This window comes from Abramis brama (assembly GCF_963993115.1).
Source record: "Abramis brama genome assembly, chromosome: 9".
Taxonomy (NCBI): Eukaryota; Metazoa; Chordata; class Actinopteri; order Cypriniformes; family Leuciscidae; genus Abramis; species Abramis brama.
Window position 1 is genome coordinate 36,605,235 of NC_139971.1, and position 27,890 is coordinate 36,633,124.

The window sequence follows — 27,890 nt, forward strand, 5'->3', positions numbered from 1 at the left end:
GCTCTGCTCCTTAATAGCAACTTTTCACAAGACGGAAAACAGACCGTGCTCATTTGGCCCTGGCCTGTCAAGGGTGTAGCTATAAAGTGTTGTGAATCAATGATTTCTTTTTTTATCTGTTGATTTTTTTAAATAAATAACTGTTATTGAACACCCACCACAACTTAATCCACATTACGAGATTTTTTGTTGTTGATTTTCTTAGAATAAAAAAAAAAAAAAAAAAAAAAAGGGAACTGAGTTTTACCGTAATAAATTATGTGTTTGGAGTCATCGCTGAGAGGTTAATACATGTCCTCAAGACTCATTGAGCTTCTCAATTCGATTCTGTCACAGTTTCCCATGTGTTTTGTGTTCAAGGACTCTTATTTTTATATTCTGTTGCCTTGCTGCTTCTGGATTAATTTCCTGTGGTTTAGTTCCTGTTTGCCTTTGTTTCATTAGTTGCCCTTGTTATTCACCATATTAATCCATTAACCACACCTGTGCCTTGTTAGCCTCTTGTATTTATACTACTGTGTTTCAGTCTTAGATTGTCAGTCGTTGTCTTTACATCTCTGTTGTAAAGGTGTTGCGTTTCCAATTGGATTCTTCTCTTCTTTCTGTTCGGATTTATGGTTTCTTGTTTGGATTGTCATTTGTTTGCACGTTTCGTTTGCACTGCCATTGATGGAATTTTCTGTATGACACAACGTTATTATGGATTTTCTGTAAGAGTAGAGGAGCTCCGGCTCAAAACACAGGCAAAAAACTAGCAGAATCAAGTGATAGAAGCTTTGCTTAGGCATGTTGTAAAAAAAAAAAAAAAAAAAGGTTTGTTCAAAATGTTGCTTTTTTATGAAACTTGCTCACATTCAAGTGTTGATAAAAAAAGGGATGCAAAATAATGTTTAAAAGCAGAGGCTCTGTTCTTTCTTTTGATTATATTGAATGGTCAGATATTCATGCAACAAAATATTCTGGGGGCCATGAATGTTTTGTGAAAATTATCATAAATGCTGGGAGGGAAATAGTTAATAAACTCCTTGCGAATAGATTATCTTCCCTTCACTGCAAATCGTGACAGATTTAGGTTTTAATCATTTCCTGTCAATTAAACAATGGCAAAAAGTAAAAAAAAAAAAAGTGTGAAGTAGAATCAGATTTGCTTTCCTCCATTTATCTGTTTGTTATATAGGCCTACACTAAGGTTCAAATGCCAAGAATGCATTTATTTGATCAAAAATACAGTAAAAACAGTAATATTGTGAAATATTACAATTTAAAATAACTATTCTGTATATTTTAATGTATTTAAATTTTTTTTTAGCATAATTACTCTATAATTACAGTCTTCAGTGTCACATGATCCTTCAGAAATCATTCTAATATGCTGATTTGGTGCTCAAGAAACATTATTATCAATTTTGAAAAAAAGTTATGCTGCTTAATATTTCTGAAAACTGGGCTATATTATATTTTGCAACATACATGTCTTTACTGTCACTTTTGATTAGTTTGTGTCCTTGCTGAATAAAAGTAAAAATTTTCATTGGCACTTTATGCTAAACTTTAATGCTTAAGCCCTTCCGATGTATGTTCCAGCGAGCAGATCAGTGTTTTATTGTAGGAATTAGGTAGCATTTTTATCCATGCTTTAACACATGAGCAGTTATTTTTCGAGGCTTTCTTGAAGCTGTAATATAATGTGCAGTCTCCCGTGCCGCTGCGCCTCGCTACTGGAATGAGCAGTGCCCCCTGAAGGGGAGTCATCGGAGGTGTGTGTGTGCCCATCCACCTGAGGAGACGGGGTGTCAGGCTGGGAAGAGGCGTGGGACGTCCCGTTGCCCGCTCTATCTTTGTCTGCACACGTGGGGTTGAGAACAGAAAGAATATCATCTCTTCTCCACTAGCATGTGGCCTGTTTCCGCACCACTGCGTTCAAAGCTGTGCAGGTGATGCTGAGCTATGGAAATGACAGGAAGAATGAAAATAGGGCACCTGTGTAAATCGTCTAGGCTTTAGAAACAACAGGCCGGAGGGGTGAATCTCAACTATGCGTTTTTTCATAGCTTTAAAGACCAGTTTCATGCTTTTTTGTACTCTCTCACAACGTTTAATTACCATACATGTTGCACGACGTCTATAAAACAGCGCGTGACCCTCAAGGGTCAACAAACACATATCTGTCTTTCTCTCGCTCTATGGGTGTATGCATATCTGTAGGCTGCCGTAATAAGGTAACAGAGTCAGACATTGACAGATGCTTGCCTCTAAGAAGAGCATAATTAGAGGAGACCGTGCTTTCCTCGACGTGTTCTCATCCAATCCATGTCATCGTAGTCATTTCAGCCGTTTAATTTATAATGTAGGCCTGTATACTTGGAATGTAGTACACAAAGTAGCCAGTGGAGAGAGGACACTATTTACTTTACAAACATATATTTAAAATACATTACAATACATTATTCATAGAGTCAGTGGAGTCTCTGTCCTGTAGCTTTTACACTTTACGCAACTTATAATGCATTTGTGGTGCTGCGGTTTCTTTGTCCAGGTCTGTAGGTTGCACAGGCAGCGCCTGTTCCCGGAACACACTCCCACCCCAGTGCTGGAAATCCCAGAGGTCACCACCCCGACCTGCACACAGCAGAGCGCATATCCACGCTCCCTCTCGCAAAACACAGCTTTCATCTGTGGAGAGTGGGAAATATGTGCGTGGGTGCATGTGTTTTCGTTTGAATATCCTCTGCTTTGTGCATGTGTATATATATATATATATGCACTAAACTTTTCTATATTGTATAATAATATATTCTTTGTTATGCAAAGAAACTCTGATTGGACCTCTGAAGGAGGGAAGTTAAGTTTAACATAAGTGCACCTGTAAAGTCACTAGTTGAGTGATTTGGCTTATAACTTTGAATGGCTAAGGTTGTTCAAAATCACCTAGCGTGCAACAACAAGCAAAACACTGCAAAAATAACTTACTTCATAAGTATTTTTGTCTTGTTTTCCAGGAAAAAAAGATCTAAAACCTTAAACTCTCTCTACCTTAAAACAAGATACTTTACACTAAGCAAGCATAAGAAATCAGACAATAGGATATTGATATCATGATTAAGATTAAGTTATTACATTTGGTAACATTTTATTTTACAGTGCCTGTACCCCATGTACATACTATGCAATTATTATAGTAATTACAATAACTGGTTAATAACTAGGTAATAATAACCCATGTAGTTACCTTATATTACCCAGTACTTTCTTAACGTAAGGGCAGTACCGTCAAGTAAAGCGCAACCCCAAACCCAACCTTAACCGTACATGTTATTATTTAATATTACTCAATCCTTAATTGTATAATTACACTATAAGGATATTACCTCAAAACAAAAGCTTAACTTTAAATGAAATGTAGTCGGCCTACATATATATATATTACAATGTAATACATTTGTATCAGTAATAACATGTATTACATATATTACTTTTTTTTAACTTTTAGTGTTTTATTGCATAAATCCCACTGTAAGTGTTCCTTTGAATTTTTTATGCATGTCCACCCAAGGCACTGTTTTTAATACTTCCAGTCTCATTAGGAGCATCTGCATATGCATTTGAGAAGAAAAAAAAACACGCTTAATATATCTCTCAAAAGCATGCGGCCGTGCTCTCTTAACCAGACAGACTGCTTACATAGTTGAAATTTTTTATTGCTTGTTTATGCAACAGTAATGAGCCTAGAAACAGCACTTATAAAGTCCGACAACTACAGTAAGTCCAAGAAGGAGGGCCCGTGTCAGATAAAATCTTTATAAAATACCACTTTTTAGATGTGGCTTGCACTTACTGAGAAAGATGAATGTGGCATACATCAGTGGAGACTGCAGAGGGGTCACACAGAGTTCTCTGCTGCATGTCTCACTGTGGCCTGTAGATGGAGCTACAGCACTGTCCAAACATGCATGCACACGCTCACACAGGGCCGAGATGAGAACAGGTATTAGTCGAGAGCAGGCCGGTGACAATTCGGATGGTAAGCATTAAGCAAAGCAATTTCTTACAGCGCATTACACAGAGCAAACACACTCCAAAAAGTTTCCACCACAGGCTAAATGAGCATTACTCAGCCAGGCATTAACTGGCCAAATTTGCTGCTTCTGAACTCTGTAGTTTCAAGCTTTTTCAATAAAGATGAAAGGGATCGAAGGGTGAGGAAAAAAGAGATTATTTACACTTGAAAGCTGATTTGGAGCTTTGCTGTCATTAGAGTCTTTTAAGTATTTAAGTAGAATTAATATTTTAACATATGAGCTTGCTTCGTCTGTCAGTAGTCTGGACTAGAAAGGAAAGCCTGCATGCGTGTTTGTGTGTGTGAGCATGTTTAAGATTTTTTTTCTTTCCCTTTTTGACACTGCCAGGTAGCAAGCGGTTTCGACATCATTTGACAGGCTGTGAAATGCTGATTGCTTCACATCACAGACTGTAAAGATGGCATCTGATGAATGTTTGATGCCGTGCAGCTGTAAACACAGTTGGCAGCTGTGACGGAGCGTTCTCTCTCTCTCTCATTCTCTCTCTTCCTGTTTCTGTCTAGCAGAATCGCCAGCACCAGATGATAGCAGGACGGGGTCTAGGCAGGTTCCTGGGTCCTGAGGGAACGCCATAAAGTGGCGGGCACGGTCTAAGCTATTAACTGGCTTACTGGGACAGCCAGGATTAGACTGATTATCAGCATTTCCACGACCCGATTCGTTATTTCAGTCAACTCGTGTGATGTCCTCAGGAAAACGCAATGATCTTCTGATATTGAGGGGTTTTCCAGCATGGCATCTCACGTCTGTGCTAGGGCTGTCAATTTAATGTTAATTCAGTACAGTTAATTACTAAAAGAAATATATGCACTTAAACCAAATTAATACTTTTAATTGTAATTCCCCAGCAAGGAATTTCCCTTCAATTTGAGCAAGGTTTCCACTCAGCGCAGGCCCAACTGAACTTTTTTTTAAAAACGTGGCGCAGAACACTAAAAAGGAGCAAAACATATTGGCCAAAGACATCTGTCTGCGTATATGTGGACAAACAATTAAAAATGAGTGCAGATGGAATGCAACCACAATTCCTATGTGAACTAAGTCAGCCTAGCTGTGGACAAAACACAATATATTGTCTTCTAAAGCTAAATGGTTATGTCTGAACAATAATTTACTTGGTTCAATAATTTACTGCCAATCTTTACAGCAATATAAACCCAAACAGGGTGGTCAGTACATGACCACGATTGACCAATCAGAATTCTGTAGCAATCGGTATTCTAGGGAGCCGACCAAAAAGAATTTGAAGAAATTGTAAAATAAAAAGGTTAAAGGTTAAGCTTTTACAGAGTCAAACAATATACAGTATAGACTTGGGTGTAAACATTTAGCTTGAGACCAGCAACAATAAACAATAAGTTGAAGAGAACTTTTGCACATGACGTGCAACAATAAGATACAACATCTAATATCTATTAGTGATAGTAAAATTCATCATTTATTCACCCTTATGTCGTTCCAAACCTGTATGACTTTATGATATTTTGAAGAATGTTGGCTACCAAACAGTTCCGGTTACCATTAACTTTCATTGTATGGTCAAAAATTCTCAATTCTTTTTCTATGTTCCACCGTAAAGAGAAAGTCATAGAGGTTTGGAACAAACATTAGGACGAGTAAACAATGACAGAATTGTAATTTTTGTAATTTGATTATTTAATGAACATGTCACGCACTTCATTCCCTTAAATGTTTGAATCGATTGACGGTCCCAGTCTTTGTGTTAGATCTTTGTCTGTCAGGGTTTTCTTTGTCCCTTACCTTTGTTTCGCTTCACTCTGAAAGTTTCCCTGGACAGCTACACTGAAATGAACGTGCGCATATGTGTGTGTGTGTGTGTGTGTGTGGGTCCCGCTGTGTGCCTCATGGGCTTTAAGAAACTGTCAAGGAGTTTGTGCTGCGAGTATGACAGGAGGGCGAACCCTTGATAGTGATATATGTGCACGGGCTCTTCCTGAAACTCTGGAGGAAGGGATTAATAATTAAAGAGCTGGATTTGAGCGTCCGCTAACGGTGCAGTGATGGCTGGAGATTTGACAGTGTCAGTGTTGTTATTGAGATGTGTATGCTCCGTGTCATCGTTCGGCTCCTGGGGCCCAGCGGCGAGTCTGCCTTGACCCCGCGCGCATCCCTCTTATCCTTCACACTGACAGTAGCGCCGCTGACAGCTCCTCCCTTCACTCCGCTTGTGCTTTTCACATACGAGTGTACGTTTTTATGATCACTCCACTTAAATGTGCGCATGCAGTTTTCATGTTTACATATTCATTGTTTGCTTTGCATAATTTGTACATATTTTTAATATTCTCCTTCCATCTGTGCATAAACATGCTTTAGCATAAACAGCTTGCATTCCGCTCTCTTTTTTTTTTTTTTTTTTGTGCCTATTACTGCCGGCGAGCAAACATGCTCCGTCTTTAACCCTGATGCACATGTCTGTGTGCGTTTGCGTGTCGTAATGACCAGCACTAACACGCTCGCCACCTCCACAGTCACAGAGGACAACTCTCCCCGGGCGCCCGTGGTCGACTGGCTGTGACGTATGCGCTCGTATGTGTGTGCGTGAGCTTCCGTGAGCCGAGCTGACACTCGGGGTGCCGTCTGCCCCAGGGGAGAAGGCTCGCATGGCAGATCTGTCACCCGTGAGGTCGCTGAATGTTAACGCTCCCAACATGGATTAAACACTGGTGGCCAGTGCGGCGGGGTGGGGTCGCTGTGCCAGCCGCTGACAGGCACCACAGGGCTCTGTACACTGGCCTCCACACCGCCGGTGACAGAGAGACTTTATCTCTCCCTCTCTCGCTCTCGCTCCCTCTGGGCGCACACAGTCCACTCCACCGCTCCACTGATAAGGACATGAGCCGAGAATCACAAACATGTATCATACACTCACAGCCTGCAGTGCGCTTGCAGGATCACGTTATATGCAACGCTACACTTAATCTATTTCAGTATGTCTATGTTTGGGAATAATTAGATCTACAAGGAATTATAAATAGAATATAATTGTCTTAATTTCAGACTAATTTTTTATAATAAACTGTTAATGATATCCACAATAGCAAGATTATTTTGAAATAATTTAATTAAAACGTATTTCATTTACATTCCAACAGATTACATGTTTTAATTGAATTAATTAGCCACCAAATATTCGTTGATATTATAAAAACGCATTATATTTAAAATATATATATATATATATATATATATAAAAATGAATCCTTTAAAAAAAGAATCGCATATTGTCAAAAAATTACCTACTTTTGTCAAGTGTCTGGCCTGCACGGATGGGCATATTGGTGAATAGCAGAGAGTATTTAATGTAGATATATTATTGTATAAATGGAATCAAATTTGATCTCGTTCAGAAAAAATGAACGAACTAGCATTTTCAGTGACCAAATTCTTCGTACACGTTGGCATAAGCAATAATTGAACGTATTCCAAATTAGAAAATCATTATAATGCAGCCAAAGATAAATTATGAGAAACACGAATGATTAGTTCACCTCCCAAATCTTTTGTTCATTTGTCACATAACAGAAACAATGAACGAATAATTCATGAATGACTCACCAATACCATTTACTCAGTTTACAGGCCATATTGGTGAATAATAGAGATGTAGTATTATTGTAGAAATATTTCAACCTGATCTTTGTCACACCATTCACAGTTTTGAATCCTGAAACTCTCCAATCTGAACACAGTTCAACGGGTCTTGGTGTGCATTTACTGTAGCTGTACACAAGACACAAGCTTCCCCATGTCTCTCAAGGTCTCTTTTTTTGTCTCGATTGCTTACTGCGGACATGCGTGACTGTTACTGCCACTGGGGCCTTTGATTCAGTGCAAATGTTGTCATTTTTCTGTGTTTTAATCAAGACACTGATGTATGTTTCTCGCATCGCCCTACATTTCACCTTGGAAAAAAAACAGGGAAAGAGGGAAAAGTGTGGCAACGCTGTAAGGATCCTCTGTTCACATTAAAGTTGCCCAGTTTCATCGGGTCTCTCAAACACACGCATACGCATTAAGCCTGCAGCCAATAGTCAGCCTTGTTAGATTTGCACAGATACGTTCATGTAATCTGGCACCCGTCCACAGCCCTTCGTCTGACCCTCATAAGGCACGGCTGCCGTTGCATGTGTCTCGCTCCTGCGGAAGATAAATGCATGAGAGGGACACGAGAGACTCAAACTTCCCCTCATGGTTTAGTTAGAGCTCACTTGCTCTTAGAGCATCCACACACATACTAGATTTGAGAGTAAATATGCACAAATCTAAAATGTTAATGCTCCGAGTAGTTACCTATGTAAAGTGCTTCTAAAAAATTTGTTTAACGGCCATTGAAGAGATCGGTTAATATCTTATTTATTTGTCTTAAATCGAAATTCAAGCCCTCTGAGACTTTAGTTATTTTGTTTGGCTGTGTAATAGCTCAAAACAGTTTTGAATTTTTCATATGCGTCTTACAGCAGCCCAATATGTCCAGTGTTATCTCGCTAATTCTCCCCACATTGCCGTCCAGTTTTGATGATTTATGGACTTAAGACTGCCTCTGATTCAAACACCAACTTTACTGGACATGATCCTTGCTCAGTTTGTCTTTCTGTGTTCATTAATACACTGAATGAATTTATATTGCTCTTATGAAAATGCTTTTAGTGAAACTAATCTCCCTTTATAAATTCTGGGTTGTTTTAGCCAGTCAGTGTTGTGTCCTTTTCTATATATGAAGTACTGTAGTTGATATACAGTGGGTCTGAGACAATGAAAATACCTGGAATTCAAAATTCAGGGTCAATAAGAATTTTTTATTGAGCAAGAATGAATTGCATTGATCAAAAGTGACACAATTCTATTTCAAATAAATGCTATTCTTTTCAACATTGATAATACATAATAATAAATGTTTCTTCAGCACCAAATCAGCATATTAGAATGATTTCTGAAGGATCACATGACACTGAAGCCTGGAGTAATGATGCTGAAAATTCAGCTTTGCATCACAGGAATAAATTAGATTTTAAAATATATTAAACTAGAAAACAGCAATTTTTAAATTGGAATAATATTTCACAATATTACTACAGTGATCAAAATACAGTGAGAATAAGAGACTTCTTTTAAAAACATTTTAAAAATCCTACCGACAAAATTTGAACAGTAGTCTATATAAAAAAAACAATATATTAAAAAATGTGACTCTGATCATGAGAACTCCTTTGTACAGTCGGTCAGATGCTTTTTGGATCATTCTCAGATCATGCCAGAGAATATGATCATCATGTTTGACACTTTAATGACGGCTTGAGTGCTGCTGTCATTAAAGCAAAAGGTTGACAAACCACATACTAGCAAATTAACCTAAATTAGGCTAATGAAATAATCTGAATCATTTAAAGTAGACAAAAATATACACATTTTCCTTAGTTCACTCAAACTGTTGCACCCTACTGTAAAGTACAGTACGTATACATGTATTTTTATTCTGCATGTTCTGACTTTGAAATTCAGATGGATGGAGGTTATTGTAACTCCCACAGTGATGCATGTTTACATTTATCAGTAGCTGTGGAGTGTTTTTTCCCAGCCCTCCACACCACTTGTGTTTAGTCTGTCAGTAAGTAGTCTGATTTGGTAGCCTCTCTCCACCCCTTTGCCGTTTAATCAATTTGCAGGATTGTATAAACTCTTAGTGAGGGCGTCTTTGTCCTTTTGTTCTCCTCTCCCCCTCCCTGGAGAGCGTGGGTGGCGATCTGCTGCCAGCCGGGCTTCGGCTCCAGGACTTATTTTATTCACACTTTTAATCGCTGAGTGCTTTATTATTAGGTATAGGAATTCCTCTGAACAGGGGATCGTCTAGAGAGGCCTCAGAAATACATTTAGTGCAATCATATTAGCTGCATGCTAAAACAAATCCGTCAGGCGGTTCTTAACCCCCGGTTTGGCCGTTCTTCTGGTGATCCTTGTTGGTGTGTGAGGAGAGGGCATCTCCATCACCTACAGCAATCCACAACAACACACTCTTAGTATCATTCCAAATCATCTTTCCCTCTTTGGACGCTCGACATTTTTAAATCTAAATTATTTTTAGGTTCATATAGCAGTAGAATGTGTGTACAAGCTTTGCTAAATATGGTGGATATACAGTTATAAACTGATAATTGCAATATTGCAGGGCTCACACCTGCATTTTGAGAGTGAGTTTGGGAAATGTGTTCTGTGTGAGTGGACACAACGCTGGACAGCAATGTAAATAGCCTGTAAATAGCCTCTTTGCATTGTATACATGCTTGTCTGTTGAGTGTGTGTGTAGATTTTTTTTTCTTTTTCGGTGGGGTCGGAATAACTTGTAGAGTCGGAGATGAGCTGTGTCAACAGTAGGTTTTAGACTTGCTGTGTGTGTGGTCAGAGCTCAAACCAAAGTCTGGGCTCATTGTTGCCAGATCTCGATTGAAAAACAAGCAACTGGGTCTGACAAAACAAACCCAATATAACTCCCTTTCCTTACCAAATAAGCCTAAACAAGCCCAAGTTCACGATTGTTTTCTGGAAATAAGACCAGAAACTTTGCAACCAGTCAATGAGCCCTAATATGCATATGGACAAGGCAACACTGCCTTTGATATATTTGTTTAAAAAAAAAAGAGCCAGTTGTTAAGTGTTAACTAAAACTTTCTGGTCTTATAGAAGTCTATAAGAAGAAAGATATTTATTCATATTCATATTTATTTCCGTCACTGTCACTATGGCTACAGGAGTTATTCATGGCTGTTAAAAGAATATAAAAGACTTGACTTCAGTTGCTCATAGTAGTTCCAGCTCAATTGAATCACGGCAGTTAATGGCTCTTTTCGTGTGGCCTAGCAGTGCATGCTCTCTGTGGCCCTCATGTGGAAGGCACAGGTTTGATTCCAGACGTGGCATGTTCTCTGTAAAAAAAGAAAAAGTCGCCTAAAATGTAGTGCTATGTAGCTTTGTAGCCAATACATGTGACAGTAAGAAAAATGAGCAATTCTGTTTGCACTTAATGTACTTAAGCAGTAAAACATCACGGTGTTTAAAAGGTAAACCAGTATACAGCTGGATTTCTTCTTCAATATAAATTGACTCTAAAGGAAAGCGAGGATGAGTTAAAACCTGACAGATTTTAATCACTGCGCTAATAAAACACAAACCACTTAAGCCGGGCTCAGACTACAGGAGTTTGTAAATCTCAACCAATTGTGAAATCTGGTTGCATCATGGACATAAGGAGAATTTCTTCTTTCAAAATGGATCCTGTGTCACGGCAACTTGCTGTAGACATTATATGAGGAGACATTATAAAGGCAGTCGTGTTGTTGCCACATGACCACCAGCCGCTGTCCACCAGACCCGTACAGCTGCTTGTTGTTTCGCGGTCGCCATTTCAAAAGTTCCATCACGTCTCCTTGTAGACTCGTCTCTTATTGGCTATTGCGGAAGTACTGACGTAATTTTAAATCCTAAATATCAAACATGTTTGATATTGTCAGGGCGGCCCGATGTATTTGCGAGCAGATCGGGAGGTTTAAGATTCGATCTATAAACGCCTCACATTACCAGATAATCTGGGCCGATTTTTTTCTCAGAATGTCGGGAGGGGTAAATCGGGCCGAAATCGGCCTGAAACTCCTGTAGTCTGAGCCCGGCTTAACTCTGCTTATTAACTCAAGGCTATCGGACACTGCCTTCACACCGAAATCAGAGAGACTTTTCCAAATGTTCCCTGTTCTGTTTTTATTAGCACTGGGGAAAAGGCACGTAAATCCAGCATGCTTCCACATTCACACTGTTGGGCACGAAATGAAGACATTTCTGACAGGTTTTGTTTATCCAGTAATTTAGATGCTACATTTAGACACAATACATTTGACTGTATTTCTGTGTGCTTTTATCTTGTCCACCAAGCCTGCGAGCAGTTGAGCGGAAATTTGCATTAGTGGACGATTATGAATACCTGTGACAGATTCTCTCTCTCTAGACTCACAGGCTGCAAATGAATGGTCTCCTACTGTTGACTCGCATGGGAAGACAGGGACCAGGCAATTAGACTTTAGTAGTTAATGTAGAAGCTTCTGCAGGCAGGGCAAGCAGGTTCAACATTCCTGCTGGGCTGTCGCCAGGTTTTTTCCATCTCGGCTCTCTCACTTTCTCCCTTACTTTGGAAGGTATCACTTATGACAGCTAACCTGTTGATAAGCCCTTCGAGTTTATCTGAGGGTGAGGATGAAGGCGGGCCCCTCCATGTGGGGTCCCACAAGTGGAAGCGACTACAGCAGGATGCCGCTCGAACTCAACCTTCGCAAGCTGTAAGACGGTTTTCAGCTTGAATCTGTGTGCTAGTACAGATTGAATAAGGAGTTAAAGAGATTCAGCCATCTCCAATAGTATAGTGTGACTAAACTTGTAATGAATTATTAAAGAAAGACCCAGATGTGTGCACTGTTGTTGTTGTGCCTGCGGGGTTGTTGTCCAAGTGCTCTGTGCATTAAGCACGATTCTCATATCCCTGGTGGCTGTGGCTGTGTTTGTGTGTGTGTGCGTGCAGGCATGTGTGAAAGTGAACCTAGCTTAGGAGTGGCAGTAGGTAGACTGCCCAGAGCGCGATGTCTGGCCACTGGCTGATATGACAGGAACATGCTGGTACGGTACTAGATTTAAAGTAAGGCCTGCAGGCCCCGTCCAACTTAAGTCAAACATATTGTCTCTAACAAGCCTCCAGCATGCCATGGAAATGCAAGCCTGTTGTTCTGTGTAGGTACAAGCTCGTTCTTGTGACCTTCAAATGAAATCTACAATGCTCGCGCAATGTGAGAAATTCAGATGTATTCATTTAAATTCAGGTTAGACAGATGTGATGTGCATTGTTTCAAAAGTTTATTGTGGAAATACCCTGATGTAGTGCAATTATTATTTAGGATTGAATTTATATTAAATATATTTTGTGGCAAGCAGGGCGGGGCATCAACTAAAGTTAACTATTTCCCCGCCAGCAAAAAACAAACAAAAATAAATCTGCCAGCCACCACCAGCAATTTTGATCATTTTCACAAAAAATTCATGGCCACCAGAATATTTTGTTGTTTGAATATCTGAACATGCAATATATCAAAAGAAAGAACAGAGCCTCAGCTTTTTAATTTATTTGTAACAAAACATTTTATTCTAGCTTCATGCATTCTTTTTTATCAACACTTGAATCTGGGTAAGTTTCATAAGAAAAGCAAAATGTAACTTCTTTTTTGCCTGTGTTTTTATCTGGAGATTCAGTACTCATTCAGAAGATGCGTAATAGCGCTCCTTCCGTATAACAATGAAAACATGGATTGCCGGAAAATTTCGGCAATGGCAGGGAAAGAGTTAACTAATGGGACCTTATAATTTTTTTTAAATGTTATTTATTGTGTTCACAGATTAGTTGTGTAGCATACATTAGGGACCAATGCATTGACTTTTGGGATTATCGTCATGTGCCTATTTCCCATTGTATAATGCAGATTTCCTTATCATTAAAACATAAATAAATTATTCAGCATAATTCAAAATTATGAAGGTGGCAGCAAAGGTAATCGAAATATAAAATAGACATAATTGATTGTGCACAATTAAATACTCAGTATCAGCCGATATATGTCAACTATTACAATACAAATACAATATAAATGTCCGTTATATTTTGCATCCCTAGTTTTCTTTGAATCAATGTTTCAGTTACTTATAGCAGTACATTGATGAAATTTGCTGACATAAATGCTCAAGTGTAGATGTTTTGTTACAGATCGGTTGAGTTGTAATGTGCAGAGTGCATTTTTATAATAATGTTCCCTGAGAATGTCTGTTTTTACAGTCATCCCTGTGCGTCATCTTATTATTTCTCAGGCTTATTAAGTTGCCGCTAGCTGGCTTTAAATTCAGCCGGCCAATTAGCGGCGTGCTGCGCGGTGCTGTGCACCTATTTCTCTTATGGAAATCTGAAGGATTATTCATCTTATTTCTACCAGGGGTCTTGAGTGTTCGCAGTCTCTCTCCGCAGTGGTAAAACGCATACGAGTGCTATAGGTCAGGCAGCAGGAATGCAGTGCAGTCAGGAAGCATTTGAAATGCAGTACATCAGAGCAAGTGTGGAGACCCGCTCCTGTCAGATGCTCCGTTTTGTCACATCCGAATTACACACCAGCATAGTGTTAATCAATTGCAAATGGGTTTTTGAAATATTAAAATCTCCTATACCACGACACACGGATTCTGGCACGGGGATGCTTGGACTTTGCACTACAGTTTTCTTGTTATGACAAGGTTTAGAGTCTCTGTGTCAAGTCTTTCTATTTTCTAAGAGTTAATTTCCAATGTAATATTAGAGGAAATGCATATGTGTGTGTATGTGTGGGCAGCATTGCCAACTGTGCTGTCTGGAATCCTCATACCCTGTTTAATACCATCTCTCTCTCTCTCTTAGATATTTGTGTTGACAGTCTGGCTTTGGGAGCTGTTCATGTTGCCCCTCTTCCTCCTCCTGCTCATTGGCTGGAACTACTTCCACATCACACCAGGCATGGCCAGCTCCAGTCAGGACTTGGTGAGTGCTGTGATGTCGCCCACTCAGCTGCACAGAAAATGGTCCCTAATAAGTCAGAGTCTGTGCTGGTGACTCACAGGATTTAGAAATGACAAGCATCAGTTTTAAACCTCACAGATTCTACTGAAGAATGATTAGAAATATTAATAGACGTTCTGTCTACAGATATCTGATGTGAGTGATGTCATATACAGTACCTGCCAAAAGTTTTTATGTTTTTGAAAGAAGTATTTTATGCTCACCAAGGTTGCATTTATTTAATCAAAAAATACAGTAAAAACAGTATTGTGAATTTTTATTACAATTTTAAAAAATTGTTTTCTATTAAAAAATGATAATGTAATTTATTCCTTTGAATACAAAGCTAAATTTTCAGCATCATTACTCTAGAAATATTCCATCAGAAATCATTCTAATATGCTGATTTGCTGCTCGAGAAACATTTACTATTATTATTATCAATGTTGAAAACAGTTTTTGCTGCTTAACATTTTTGTGGAAACAATGATACCATTCAAACCTTTATGGTAAGATAAAAAAAAAAGCAAGATAAATTAATTCAGCAAGGATGCATTGATCAAAAGTGCCAGTGAAGACATTTACAATATTAAAAAAGATTATTATTTAGTATTTAATAAATGCAAATTAATAAGTATCACCATTTCCACAAAAATGTTAAGCAGCACAACTGTTTTCAACATTAATGATATGGACGATATGAAACAAGCACAGCAATGTAGGAAACCCGATATATAGTTTATATATCATGGCACTATCCGAATGTTGCTTTACCACTCAGAATTAAGTATTCCAGAGAGTCATTAGATAATTTAGAGCACATTATACACCTTACAAGACTAAAATCAGTCTTTTCACAGCATTTCTAAAGACATTAATTGGTCAGCCCTTCTTAATTAGATCCATGTTATCTATAAATTCAACATTCACAAAGGTTAAGATGTCTGAAATACACCTAGCGGAAAAGAGTGCCAAAGTTACATTCAATATCCAGAAATGGTCAGGGATGACTTAAGAGCGGTCTAGGCACCCGAACGGCCAAGATTAAATGCATTCCTTTTGGTTTCAGGTGCATGTGTGAGTGTGTGTACGTGTTTGTTGTGAAGAAATTAGATTGCTTGGTTGTGACATCGCTCTTGTGAGGAAAGGCCCTTCTCATTCACCTCCTCCTTTTGTGCGAGGTCACCCGAGAGGCAGTTGCTACGGCAACAAGGCCTCTCCCAATGGGGGTGTATATACAAGCGAAGGTTTCATTACGAGGTGTTTGTTAAGAAAATGCTCCATTGCCCACGTGTCTCAATCTCATCCGCTCTCTGTCTCTTTCTTCTTCTTTTACAGGAGAACATGTCCGTGGCCGAGGACGAGGACGAAGATGAAAAGGTATTTTGCCGGGGTCACGCGTGGTTTTTGATTAACCGCTGACTTTTATAGAGCCTCTCTGAGCTGTCCTTGGGGTTCTGCATAGATGGACTGTACGCTGTACCTTTAATAATGCGTTTAACTCGGGACTGCAACTTAAATACATTCAAAATGAGGACAGACGATTCAGCAAGCACATTTTCCCTCTAGTACTTTCACACCAGTCCTCTGGGAATCCTCGCTCATACAACAAATGGATTTGGTTGCTTTGCTGTGGTCCTTTGAAACGCAGAAATAAGCACAGAACAGCATCATTAATTGAAGTTTGCCTTCCGCTGGGGAATGGAGGCATTGTAAGGATTTTGAGGCAGGCATGGCTAAATAGGGAGGCTGGACTGCAGTTGAACTCCTTTTAGCAGTTTTATTTTTTATGCTTAAGATGAGTCATTAGACTAATTACAAATTCTCCCAAATCTGCTTAGATCCAATTATTCTTAAAATATTCAGTCATAAAAAATAAAATAAAAGAAACAGTACAAACATCCTTAATTTTTTTGCCTTTAAAAAACAACAAGATTTAAGCTGGTATGGTTCCGTTGTGTGGTGCGTGTAGATGGTAAACTGTCATAATGGTCAAAATCTGAATGCTGAGTGCTGAATAAATTCATAATGAGGCAGGGCAGGCTCATAATCATTTAAGGCCACGCTGTCTGGTCCAGAGAAGAACGAGTTAACAGGAAGATAATGCGTTATTGCTTTCTGACTTGGATGTGCGGAAGTGCACAGCTCTAAGCCTCCGAGCGCTGACCCTTGCGCTGTACGGCTAGGGCCTAGGATTCATATTCATAATGTGCTCAATATATTCTGCTATGATGACCGCAGGCTAGCTTCATCTGTTGAGAGGAACCCCTCTGTTAAAAACAGCTCCCTCTTCCAAATCCTATCCAAGCCAAGCAGATAATTCACGGATGAAACGCATGATATGTGTGTGCATGCACATTAGTTTACGCCCAGCAGCTAAACAATTGTATTATATCTTGGAGGGAGAAACGAGTTTGTGGTAAAAAAAAAAAAAAAATACATATAAGCCTTAAATATTAGGATTTGGGAATGTGTGCGTTTAAGATAATGTCATAAAATTACATTAGTTTCATTTTTTAAACCATTTAATTTGTATAATTAGCTTGGAATATTGAATTCAAGCAGTAAAAATTCCGTTCTTGGACTGCCTGTGCATTTATTTATTTGTATTATTTCATTATAATTACAAGTAATATAATTAACCGTATTTTTCTAGTGAGATATATTGTTTTTACACCCTTTTACGTCATGTGTAAATGAAATATCTCCTTTCATTTATCAAATTACCCAGATGTCCATGTTTATTTTAAGTTGTCAGCTCTAATTTAAGGTGGCTTGTTTCAAAGTCCTGTTATGTTTTTTCACTTTGACTTCAGTTTCACGCTGGCAGATCAAACAGTGTAGCGTTACACTTCCTATCAAAGTCATCGCAGCTAATGTTTTGGGGTTTGAGAATGATCGGTGTTAAATTTGATCACTTCAAAGGTGCCATTTTTTTCCTACTCTTTGGTTAACATGGGGATAAAGGCTGTCCCCTCTGAGGAGGTTACGATTACCGCCTGTTTTTCAGTGCGTTTTCCCCTGGAGGAAGAGAATATGTAAACCTGCAGCTGCGATGGAATGAAGCTTAAGAAAGTCGATGGGAGAAGCCGCGATACTGCAGAAATAATAACAGATCTCCTCTTCGAGCACGAATCTGTCCTGGGGGAGAGAGACATTTGCAAATCACGCGCAGCGATGTAACTTCCCTTCGGCTTTCGGTATCAATTGTGTTGAGCACACAGACACTGGTTTAAATCACATCAGAAAACGAGAGGGTAGAAGAGAAAACAACCCCCTGGATGCGTGTCCCAAATGACCGAGAGGCCCTGTTCCCTGGGCACAGGTCACCTAAGAGTACCAGGCTTTGGCTAGACCCCCGTCTTCCACCGTAGCCCAGGGTATCATCGGTGCTCTTCTAACCCTCAAGCCCTCTCCCCCCTCACATCTAACATATCACCTTCAGCACACACCACAAGGACAGAGTGTTGATGTCATAATCATTGTGTATTCCAGAGTGCACAATCCTGTGACATATCCATTAGGGAGCGCTGGGAGTTTTGTGCTTGTTTGTACGGTGGTTGTCGGCTTTAACAAACCCATTTGCAACACATTTAGCCAATAACGCAGGTGTTTTATTTAGGTGCGTTCCTCTGGTTATTCCGTTGTGGAATAAGTGAGTCGCGAATATTTGCACCAGCTTTGAATGAATATTCAAATTTGATGCCATTTACCCAATTACAGGAATGTTAAATGAACCCTGGCTTGCAGGGTTTTTTTTTTTTTTTTTGATTGTGCCGAGCATCCCTGTGAAACTGCATTTTCTGTTTGCCTTTGTGCAATCTGTTCCCTATTAAGCCAACATAAAAGTTATGTGACAATTTCATCTGAATTGAGAATATGATCTGACACAGGTTTTCTAATCAGTAGACATGTAGGATAGTTTATTTATGGTGAAAAAATTTGTTTCCACCTCAGAGGCGAAAAAAAAAGGATGTCTGACTTCAAGGAGGTTCAGAAAGATGAATTGCAAAAGTCCAGAGAACTTGTATATCACGCTTCTATGCATGCTTTCACTGTCATCTTTTGGTCTCCATTAATATGAATATTTCATGTTTGTCATGTTAAGATTTTACAGCCTTATCAAAGCAATCTGTGACAAACGTTACCTCACATGTACAGTGAACCCAAAAAGGTTTTGGAAACTAAAAAACATCATTAGATAACATAATATTAAAGCAAGTTGACACCTGCAACACAAAACAAAACAATAGGTGGAGTTCATCACATTAACTATGGGCATGATCACACTTTATTTTTGAACAGCATTGAACAGATCTTTTATAATCTTACAGTTTACAACACTTTACAGTATATTAAGTGTCTTGCATTGAGGAAAGTTTTTTATACTACTCAAGCTCATCTGTGCTCATAGGTTTACGTATGCAAATATCTGTTCTGCCAAATATCTTCATCAGAAAACAAAATGCAAATATTATTTTTTTTTTAAAAATCATTCAGATTTGTTAATGTTGAAATAGAAAAATGGAAATAAAAAGAAACATTGAGACATAGAAAGAACCAGATTTTTTTTCTTTTTCTGAGCAGGTCATAATTATTATTGTTTTTTAAATAAACTACCAAACCTAGAACATCTTGTTTTGCTCGAAGTGATCTATTTCTTTTAAATAATCGCCACTTGATTTGATATTTTGTTATCTATTATGTGACTTAAGTGTTCCAATATTCTTTTGTGAGCGCTAAGTTCATTTTTCTTGCGGTTGGTGGAGAGTCATTAAGCAAAGAAACATTAAATACATTTGAGCTGAAATCAAACACAGATGATAGACTGAAAGAATACATCATCTTCTGCACTTTATCCTCCTTTGACACTTTCCTCACAAATGAGGGATTTTAAATGACTCATAACAGGAGGCATGTTGATTTTCTCTTGATTGATATCCTAGTCCATGTGTACGGACATGCTGTGTGTCGCTGGAGTCGACGGGTTGTGCTGAGTGGAGGCATGACTGGCTTCCCATGGTTCCCTGTGTCTGGGGCCGAATGGAGAGTGACAGTGGGGAGTCTGGGCTGAGCTTTCCCAGGGGCCGACTCACCGGCCCCGCTGTCTGGGGGACGGTCGCTTACACAAACATATACAGCGCTCGATCACATGTTTGTCTTCCCCCCCCCCCCCATACTATCCATCATTACTCCTGTCATTATTCCATCCTTTTGATGTGAGGGCTTCTCGTTTCTCTCTCTTTCTCTTTCTTCTCTTCCCCCTTTGGAGAACTATACTCATGGGCTCTTATGCTGGAGGATTTCTCTGATGTGATCATGTTGCTTTGGACGTTAGATTACCCTAGCAATCTTCTTTAAGTAAAATGGAATAGAATTTCTCTCTTTTTTTTTCATCGAAAGTCCATTTAGCCAATGTCTCTGAATTACATGGCAACCCAATACTGTGTGATGCATCAAAATACAAAAAGACAATGGGATTTCCCATCTCTCTTACAAGAAGTAAAAACATTGCTTTGTATAACAGGATTACACTCAGACATTGCAATCTTTCTCCCACGAGCTCAGATACAGAAAACGATAAATCCAATGATTTCAACCCTGCACTCAATCTTGCCATAAGGTGGGCAACTCTGAGTTTTCATACGCCAAGAACTGGTACTCGAAAAAGCTTGCACCCTAGGAAACGAGCCAAGACATGCCCGGCAGAGACTCGTGGATTAGACGACCTCGCAAGTTGGCGTCTTACGCCGTCTGTGTGCTCTAACTCTCTCTCTCTCTCTCTCTCTCTCTGTATGCTTTCTGATTGCCATTTTTACATCTTTTTCCTCCTCCGCTTAATCTTTGATTGTGATGCACCTTTATTGTTTGCGCCTGACAAATGCTGAAATACTCCTAGATTCGTGACAGCTCTGGAGGAGAGGCTGACACATTTTCACGTCTGAGGAGATGTTACAGAAGCTCATTACAGGCCATTGACTAGATGAAATACTGGTGATGGCACTCTGGAAATAAACTGCTCTTCCTTTGTAGGCTTCTAGCAGCTGACTTCCCTCATCAGTCTCTGTCTTTTTTTCTTTCTCTTCAGGAATCAGAGAAAAGAGGACTGATGGAAAAAATCCACATGGTTCAAGAAATTGTGCTTACAGTTCAGAGCACTTTAGATGAAGTGGCTTGCATCGGGGAAAGAGTGAAAAAGTAAGAACAGAGCATTTTATACCTCTTCTGAAGCTCACGTATGCAGTTGTGCTCATAAGTTCTTTGTCAAATAGCTTCATTAATAAAAAAACAAAATGCATTGTTATGTGTCCTTTTGTTAAAAAGACTCTTTAGTGCCACGTTTAAATAAAATAAAGAGAATAAATCTATAAAGTTTTCAGAATTAAGTAATATTATTATGAGATGGATGCTAATGATAACTGATATACCAAAAGCAAGGATTTCTTTGTTGGTAAACTATCCCAAAGAATGATCTAAATCTTCAAATACATTTCTTGCATTTTTGCTGCTACTTGGATAAACTATTGTAATTATTCATGCCCTTTCATTATATAGTTTTTTTTTTTTTTTTTTTTTTTTATTTATGTAATATTATGCCTTTAATCTCCAAATTGTATGAATTTATTCTCAAAAGTTTACAGCTTTTGTAGAAAGCTGTACAGATTTTTATTTTACTTTGCACTAAAACATTGTTATAGCAAGGAACCTGAACTGTTAATATCATACATGTCCAAAAATAGCGTACATGTATTTATTCATATAGAATTTATGAACATGAATTAATGTCTTGTGTCTCCATTGACAGCACATTCAACTGGTCAGTGCCGTTCTTGTCATTCCTGGCCTGCCTGGCTCTGTTTCTGGCGACTACTGCCTTGTACTTCATCCCACTGCGCTACATAGTTTTAGTGTGGGGTAAGTAAGTGAGACACCATGTGTAGCCCTTTCACCCAATCATGCGTGATACTCCAGTTCTGCTGTTAAGCTGTCTCCACTTTCCTTTAAATGGAAGTCATGCAGAGGTGTTTTAGAAAGAATCACACTTTACTGTCTCTGAGCTTTGAGCTCGAACTCCTTTACTGACGCCTGACGAAAGCTATTTAAAAAGTGATCCATTTCCATAACTCTACCTGTGACAGCTGATCAGAATCATGAACATGATCTGCTGTTGGCTGGGCAGACCAGCTGCACTCAGGCTTTGCAGTCTTGTGAAAGTTTGATGTATGTACAGTTAGAAAGAAAGAGTTAGCGAGCGTAGGCATTATTCTGCCGTATGAATGCCTCTAACGTCAATTAGAGTTTCACGTTTATGATGATTAGTTTTGATGATTGGAAGTGTGCAGGAAAAAAAGAAATTCACATACTGTAATGTTTCTTGTCTTAAAATATGGAATTATATATAATATGTACAAGTTTGGGGTCAGTAAGATTTTGTAATGTTTATGAAAAAAGTCTCTTGCATTTATTTGATCAAAAATACAGTAAAAACTGTTCTATTTTAATATATTTTAATATAAAATTTTCAGCAGCTATTACTAGCCTTCAGTGTCACATGATCTTTCAGAAATCATTCTAATATTCTGATTTGCTGCTCAAGAAACATGTATTATTCATACCAATGTTGAAATAATTTGTGGTGCTTAATATTTTTTTGTGTAAACTGACACATTGAATACAAAGTTCAAAAGAACAGCATTTATTTAAAATAGACTTTTTTGTAACATTATAAATGTCTTTACTGTAGCTTTATTTGATCAATTTAATGTGTCCTTGATGTAATTTCTTTATTTAATAATAATAAAAAAACATACTGACCCCAAACCTTTGAACAGTAGCATATTCTTCTTAATGTTTTCATGAAAAAAAGAAAAAAAAAGTGTTATGCTATCCAAAGTTGCGAAATTAACTTGTGCGCAAAATTGGAATATTGCATAAAACATTAGCGAATAAAGCATCGTTTCCATCCAGTGAGTTGAAGAGAACAGAATCTTCACTTCCTGATAAACTGTTGCCAAATATCACTAAGAATTATTTTTTTTTGTATATAATAAATTACTTGCGCCTCAGAGCACGCATACAAAACACAATAAATGCTGGCATGCTATCTTTCTTTCGGAGGCCGATGCCTGCTGTTTGGGAACGCAGTCGTTTAAGACAGTTCTGGGAGGTCATTATACCGAACCACTTTGATGACAGACTTTGGCGTAGGCCATTTCAGAATGACCAAAACAACATTTCAGATGCTGTGGAACACGATCGATCTGCTGGTTAGTCCAGTTATGCTGTCATATCATGTGGCCACATCTTTTTTGATGTTCAACGAGGATTTTTTTCGGTAAATGTGTTTCCATCGTAGTTTATGCGTTTGTTTTCTAATCAGATAAAAAAAAATTAACTGCCTCAATTTTTTTTTTAAATTCATTTATGTGCATCTTGGCGTTTCCATTCAGCGTTTTGTATGCGATATCCCTAAATGCACATAAAAATAGGTGGATGGAAACACAGCTAGTGTCAGCGCAATGCTTTGCTCTTGTTGCAGTTAAATGGCATCACAAATACAGCAGTAGTGTGAACCGCGATATACCGTATACTCTAGCAGACCGTGTGTATTTATTTATATGCACTTCCAATCACATAGCAGTATGAATTACAGCAGATAAAGTGACAAATGTTTGTTGGGTCAAGGTTTGTTTTGCCAGTAAGATTAACTGTATTTATTAATGCATGCTTGTTTTCACAGGTGTTAAAAAATTTACCAAGAAGCTTATCAACCCATATGCCATTAACACAAATGAAATACTGGATTTTCTCAAGAGGGTGCCTTCTGATATTCAAAAGGTAAGGGTCCAGTTTTACATTTAGAGAGAGAGGGAGGGACCGAGACAAGGGAGGAATTCCCTGAAGATGTCTGCATTATTTGCTCTCAGAATTCCCATGTGTTACCCAGGATATTTCCTCTGGCTGTGTTTGATTATTAATGGACTCGTGCCTTTAAAGGCGGCCCCTGGCCCAATTATTTCCCAGCATGTCTTGATGGAGTCACCCGGCTGCCTGGATGGGGTCCGCTCTGATCTATCCTCGGCCTTAACGCTTCAGCCTTGTCCCTGATTATCAGTTTTGTCGGCCTGTGATAAAAGAAGGGTGCTGTAGAGGGTTCAGGGATTGCTAAGGGGTCGGTGTCTGCACACTGGCAGTGTGGCGGCCCCCGTCACATCAGGTTGGAGGACTCGATTAATGAAGTGTTGAGCCAACGCTGTCCTGCTGGGCGCCATATGTGATGAAACATTATCCATGGCTGATATGTCATTCAGGGTTACATCATAAGCCCGCGGATGTGCAGCCAAACGCTGAGAGTCTCGCTCTGTCTTTCGGACCCTGAGTGCGATTCAGAAGTCGGGATCCAAAGTAGGTCCTACTGTGACAAAGCGTTCTGCATAGGACACTTTTCTCCATCAACTTGGCTATTTAACTGTTGTCAATGCTTCCTGTCCTGCTCAGATACTGGAGAGCTTGAGTGATTGGCTCAGACAAACCTCCTGGGATGAACCTCTGCAACTTTACGTTAACATATGTCTGTGTGGATAGATGAAGCCAGCATGACACACTGGTTTTGGCATGTGGAAGCAGAAAGTTGGCAAAACAAGATGGAAACCATTGCTGAGTTTTTAAGCCTTTTGAAGTATGTTTTCGTGGTTGGATGAACTGCCTGCTGTTCATTTAAATGGAACACACCAAAAATGGGAAGACAGAATGAGAATGATCTTTAGCAAAAAAAAAAGAAAAGAAAAAAAAAGAAGCAAGCCACTTTTTAAAGAACAAAATGCCAATAAAACGGCACAGTGGTCATTAACCGTACCAAAAAGGTATGCAAATCCATGCTGTCCCCGTTAAGTTTACAATGTTCGAACCTTAATGCTAAAAAAAGGATTGACCAAATAAACAGCACGTTACAAAAGCTCAAATTGACTCCAGTCTCACGGTTCCGAAAATGACTTGGCAATTAGTGCCTGTGCAGTTCTTCAAACACAAACCCTCAAAACTGGACTTCATACAGCGGCCCTCTGTCCTAAAATAAGCAGCATCTGTCAGTTCTGAGGACAGTTTCATGTTCTGAGGCTGCCGCGTCTCTTTGTTCCCTTGTGCTCCATCTCCCATTCTCATAATCAGGGCCTGGTAATTAGTGTGCAGTCCCTACCTTACAGATACACCTCCAGGTTATTGTTTCGAGGAGAAACAAACAAGAAAATCATTTGGACGCATTCTCCACACTTTCGAGTCCCATCAGCCTCATGCCATATTTAATTATTTGTCGATTCTGTACGTCGTTTGGACTGAAGGGTGGCCTTGGACAAGAAAAGATGCCTTTAATGCCATTTTCAGAGGCTGATGTTACTCTTAACTGTGAAAGGAAAATCAGAGTGTTTTTGGATGTTTGCGATCCAGGAGCATCTGGGCTTGATAATGTGTCTGAAATGCCAATGAGCTTGCTGTTCAACCTTCAAATACTTGGACAGTGTTTGCTGTAGTAGTTTGTAGCGTGCTTTCAGAAATTCTCCACCTTCCCCAGATCCACCTGTATAAATCTGCTATGGGTAATTCATGTACGTTATTGTAAAGCAGTAGCGTGTCGTGTATGTACTGGCAGTAGCAGGTCTTGCAGTAGGCAGATTTTTAGCATTGTAGCAGATTTATTCTGCCAAGACCAAACATATTAACATTGTCATATCAATTACCATGCCAAACACTCTGAGAGTTGTCATGACAGAAATCATTTAAAAAACAATCAATATGGAAATAATTTGAAGTTGATGAAAAATAAACCTGTAAAATAGAGTTATACTTTAGATAGCAACTTCTGGATTCACTGTAGTTTGCGAGGTTTGTGGAAATAAATAATAATTAGAAATTCAAAGATTAGTTTAAACAATGATAGAATTATATAAATGCATACTGTATTTGCTGAATGCTGACAGCATATGAGAAAGTACTACAAGGTTTGCCTTTCTATCAGATATAATACTTTTTCATATACCGTTTCTCTTCTTTGTTTAACAGTTCTGTCTAATTAATTATTAGAAAACATAATAAGCTACAATAAACTAGTGAAGATGGAGAAAGCGCTCTTCTCTTTTCCAGCACGGTCTTAATAAAATTCCTGGTGCTTCCAACCCCTTATTTGCCAATAATAAAAAAATGCCAAATATTGGCGGATATATCGGTCGAAAAAGTTTTTAACTGAAATGCAGTTGCATCTAGAGTGTAAAACTAAATTTGGTACATCAGCCCATTTACTAGTCATGGGATAAAGTGTCCTTTTCACATGCTGAAACATCACATTATGACATTTTGCAGAAAGAGAAGGGCTGACTTTTCATTCATATAGCAATTTCTTATTAATTGAACACAAGATGTTCTATAACTCTGTATCTATTTGAATGCCAGATCTGAATACGTTTAATGGCAGTCTAGAAGTTGTTCGTGGATACGCTGTGAGCTCCAGGAAGAAATCTTTATTCAGTTTCTCATACCTCAGTGAAACTCTACTTTCATCACGCCGACCTTCACCTCCGACATGAGTTCACTCCCTGCTTTAAGTAAAGTAAACAGCATGTTCATCTGAAACGAGGGAAGTGTGTGATCATCTGTAACCGCAATGCCCCAGACGGAGCCATACAGGCACTTACTCCTGCCTACAAGCTGCTATAATTAGTCTCCAACAAACTTTTCTCAGGAAGGACACAACTCGCAACTCCTCGGTTTGCGAGGACCTAAGACAGCGGGTCTGCTCAACCAGTATAGTTCCCTTATAGGTGGGGGTGGTATAGTCACCGCTGTGTCGGTACGGAACCCTTGACTTTTCAAATCTTTCCTCCTTGTGATTAATCCCCTCTGCTCCTGTGTTTAAAACATGATTCATTACAGCCGCGCCCGCCTGGCTTTCCCCCTGCACCGGCTCTCCTCAGGGGAGCCATTACCGTGAGCGGGCCTCAGCTCCGATTACCTGCGTCTGACCAAAGAGCTGTTTGTTTTTACAGGTGCAGTACAGCGAACTGAGAGCCGAGCTCGGCAACCAGGGCCCGGTGAAGAAGAAACGCTTGCGCTGAAACCCGATGGACGTGTCGGATGAAAGAGATGGGCGGCGTTTCAGGACACGGTCTGTTTAAGTCATAATGCCCCAGTGCGAGTGGAGCAGAAGGAGCCCCCTTGTGCCAAGCCATCCGCATTGCCACTGAGGTGTATTCATCGACTGTGTTGTACTGTGTGTGAGTGTGCTTATATTTGTATCTGTGTGTGTGTGTGTGTGTGAGAGAGAGAGGGGCCCCTGCTGACGGGGTCTTTGGCCCTCGCGAACTCACGGTCACAGTATCTGAGCATATGAAGGTAAAGGCGGGCTTCACCAGCCTCTGCATGTGGTCACGCTGAAATGCAATGAAATACGACACAGCCTATTCATATATTAAAGTCTTTTTAGAGACCACATTCTGGTTCATTTAACAAAGGAAAAATTAGCCACAAAACATACAGCTCTTACGTGCTTCCTGTTGCTTGTGTTTACAGCAGGAAATATTTAAATGAGGGTAAAATATTTATAACTCTTAATACAATGGAAAATACTAAACGTCATTAAACATTTTATTCATGCAAAGGCAGCCTACTGTTCAAGATGTTTTATTCTGTGATGTTTCTTTTATATTAATCTTCCACGTTTTGTACATTTATGCTGCAGATAAAGATGAAATGAAGAAGATAAATAAAAGTTTGACTTCTTAAATGTGTTTTTCTTCTCTCGCATCCTTAACTCCGCATTATTTGTGAAGGATACACAGCATTATTACCCGGGCCACACTTCAGAAGAGGATGCTGGTCACTGTTGAGGAAAACATCAAAGTCTCAGTGTGTCCAGAGCAGTCAGCTAATGCACTGCTTTTGTAGTTCGCTGACAATAACAAGGTCCAGATGAGAGAGCTCATCTCTCATAAAGAGGGAGGGAGATTGAGAGAGAGGAAGAGAGAGAGTGAGTATATACACTCCATACCCCGCACTTAGCGTCTCCCATTTTCATTAAAATCACCTCCAGTGCCTAATGGCTCTCTACTAGACCCATCACTCTGTAGTGTTAGCACCAGTGATGGGGCTTCAAGTAGAGCAAATGGAGATTTCCTGCCTCATCAACTTATTTATTC

The 27,890-nt window shown here is 39.2% G+C and overlaps 1 protein-coding gene across 1 annotated transcript in view; it reads left to right on the top strand.

The window, feature by feature from the left end:
• mctp2a (multiple C2 domains, transmembrane 2a) overlaps positions 1-27,482 on the top strand; it is a 49,571-nt gene extending 22,089 nt beyond the window's left edge. Inside the window, exons 18-23 of the mRNA XM_084123967.1 lie at positions 14,569-14,688; positions 16,045-16,086; positions 20,795-20,904; positions 21,512-21,621; positions 23,447-23,544; positions 26,742-27,482. Coding sequence (XP_083980093.1) covers positions 14,569-14,688; positions 16,045-16,086; positions 20,795-20,904; positions 21,512-21,621; positions 23,447-23,544; positions 26,742-26,810 — 549 coding nt within the window. The 3' untranslated portion in view covers positions 26,811-27,482. The remainder of the gene's footprint in view (positions 1-14,568; positions 14,689-16,044; positions 16,087-20,794; positions 20,905-21,511; positions 21,622-23,446; positions 23,545-26,741) is intronic.
• The last annotated feature ends 408 nt before the right edge of the window (positions 27,483-27,890 follow it).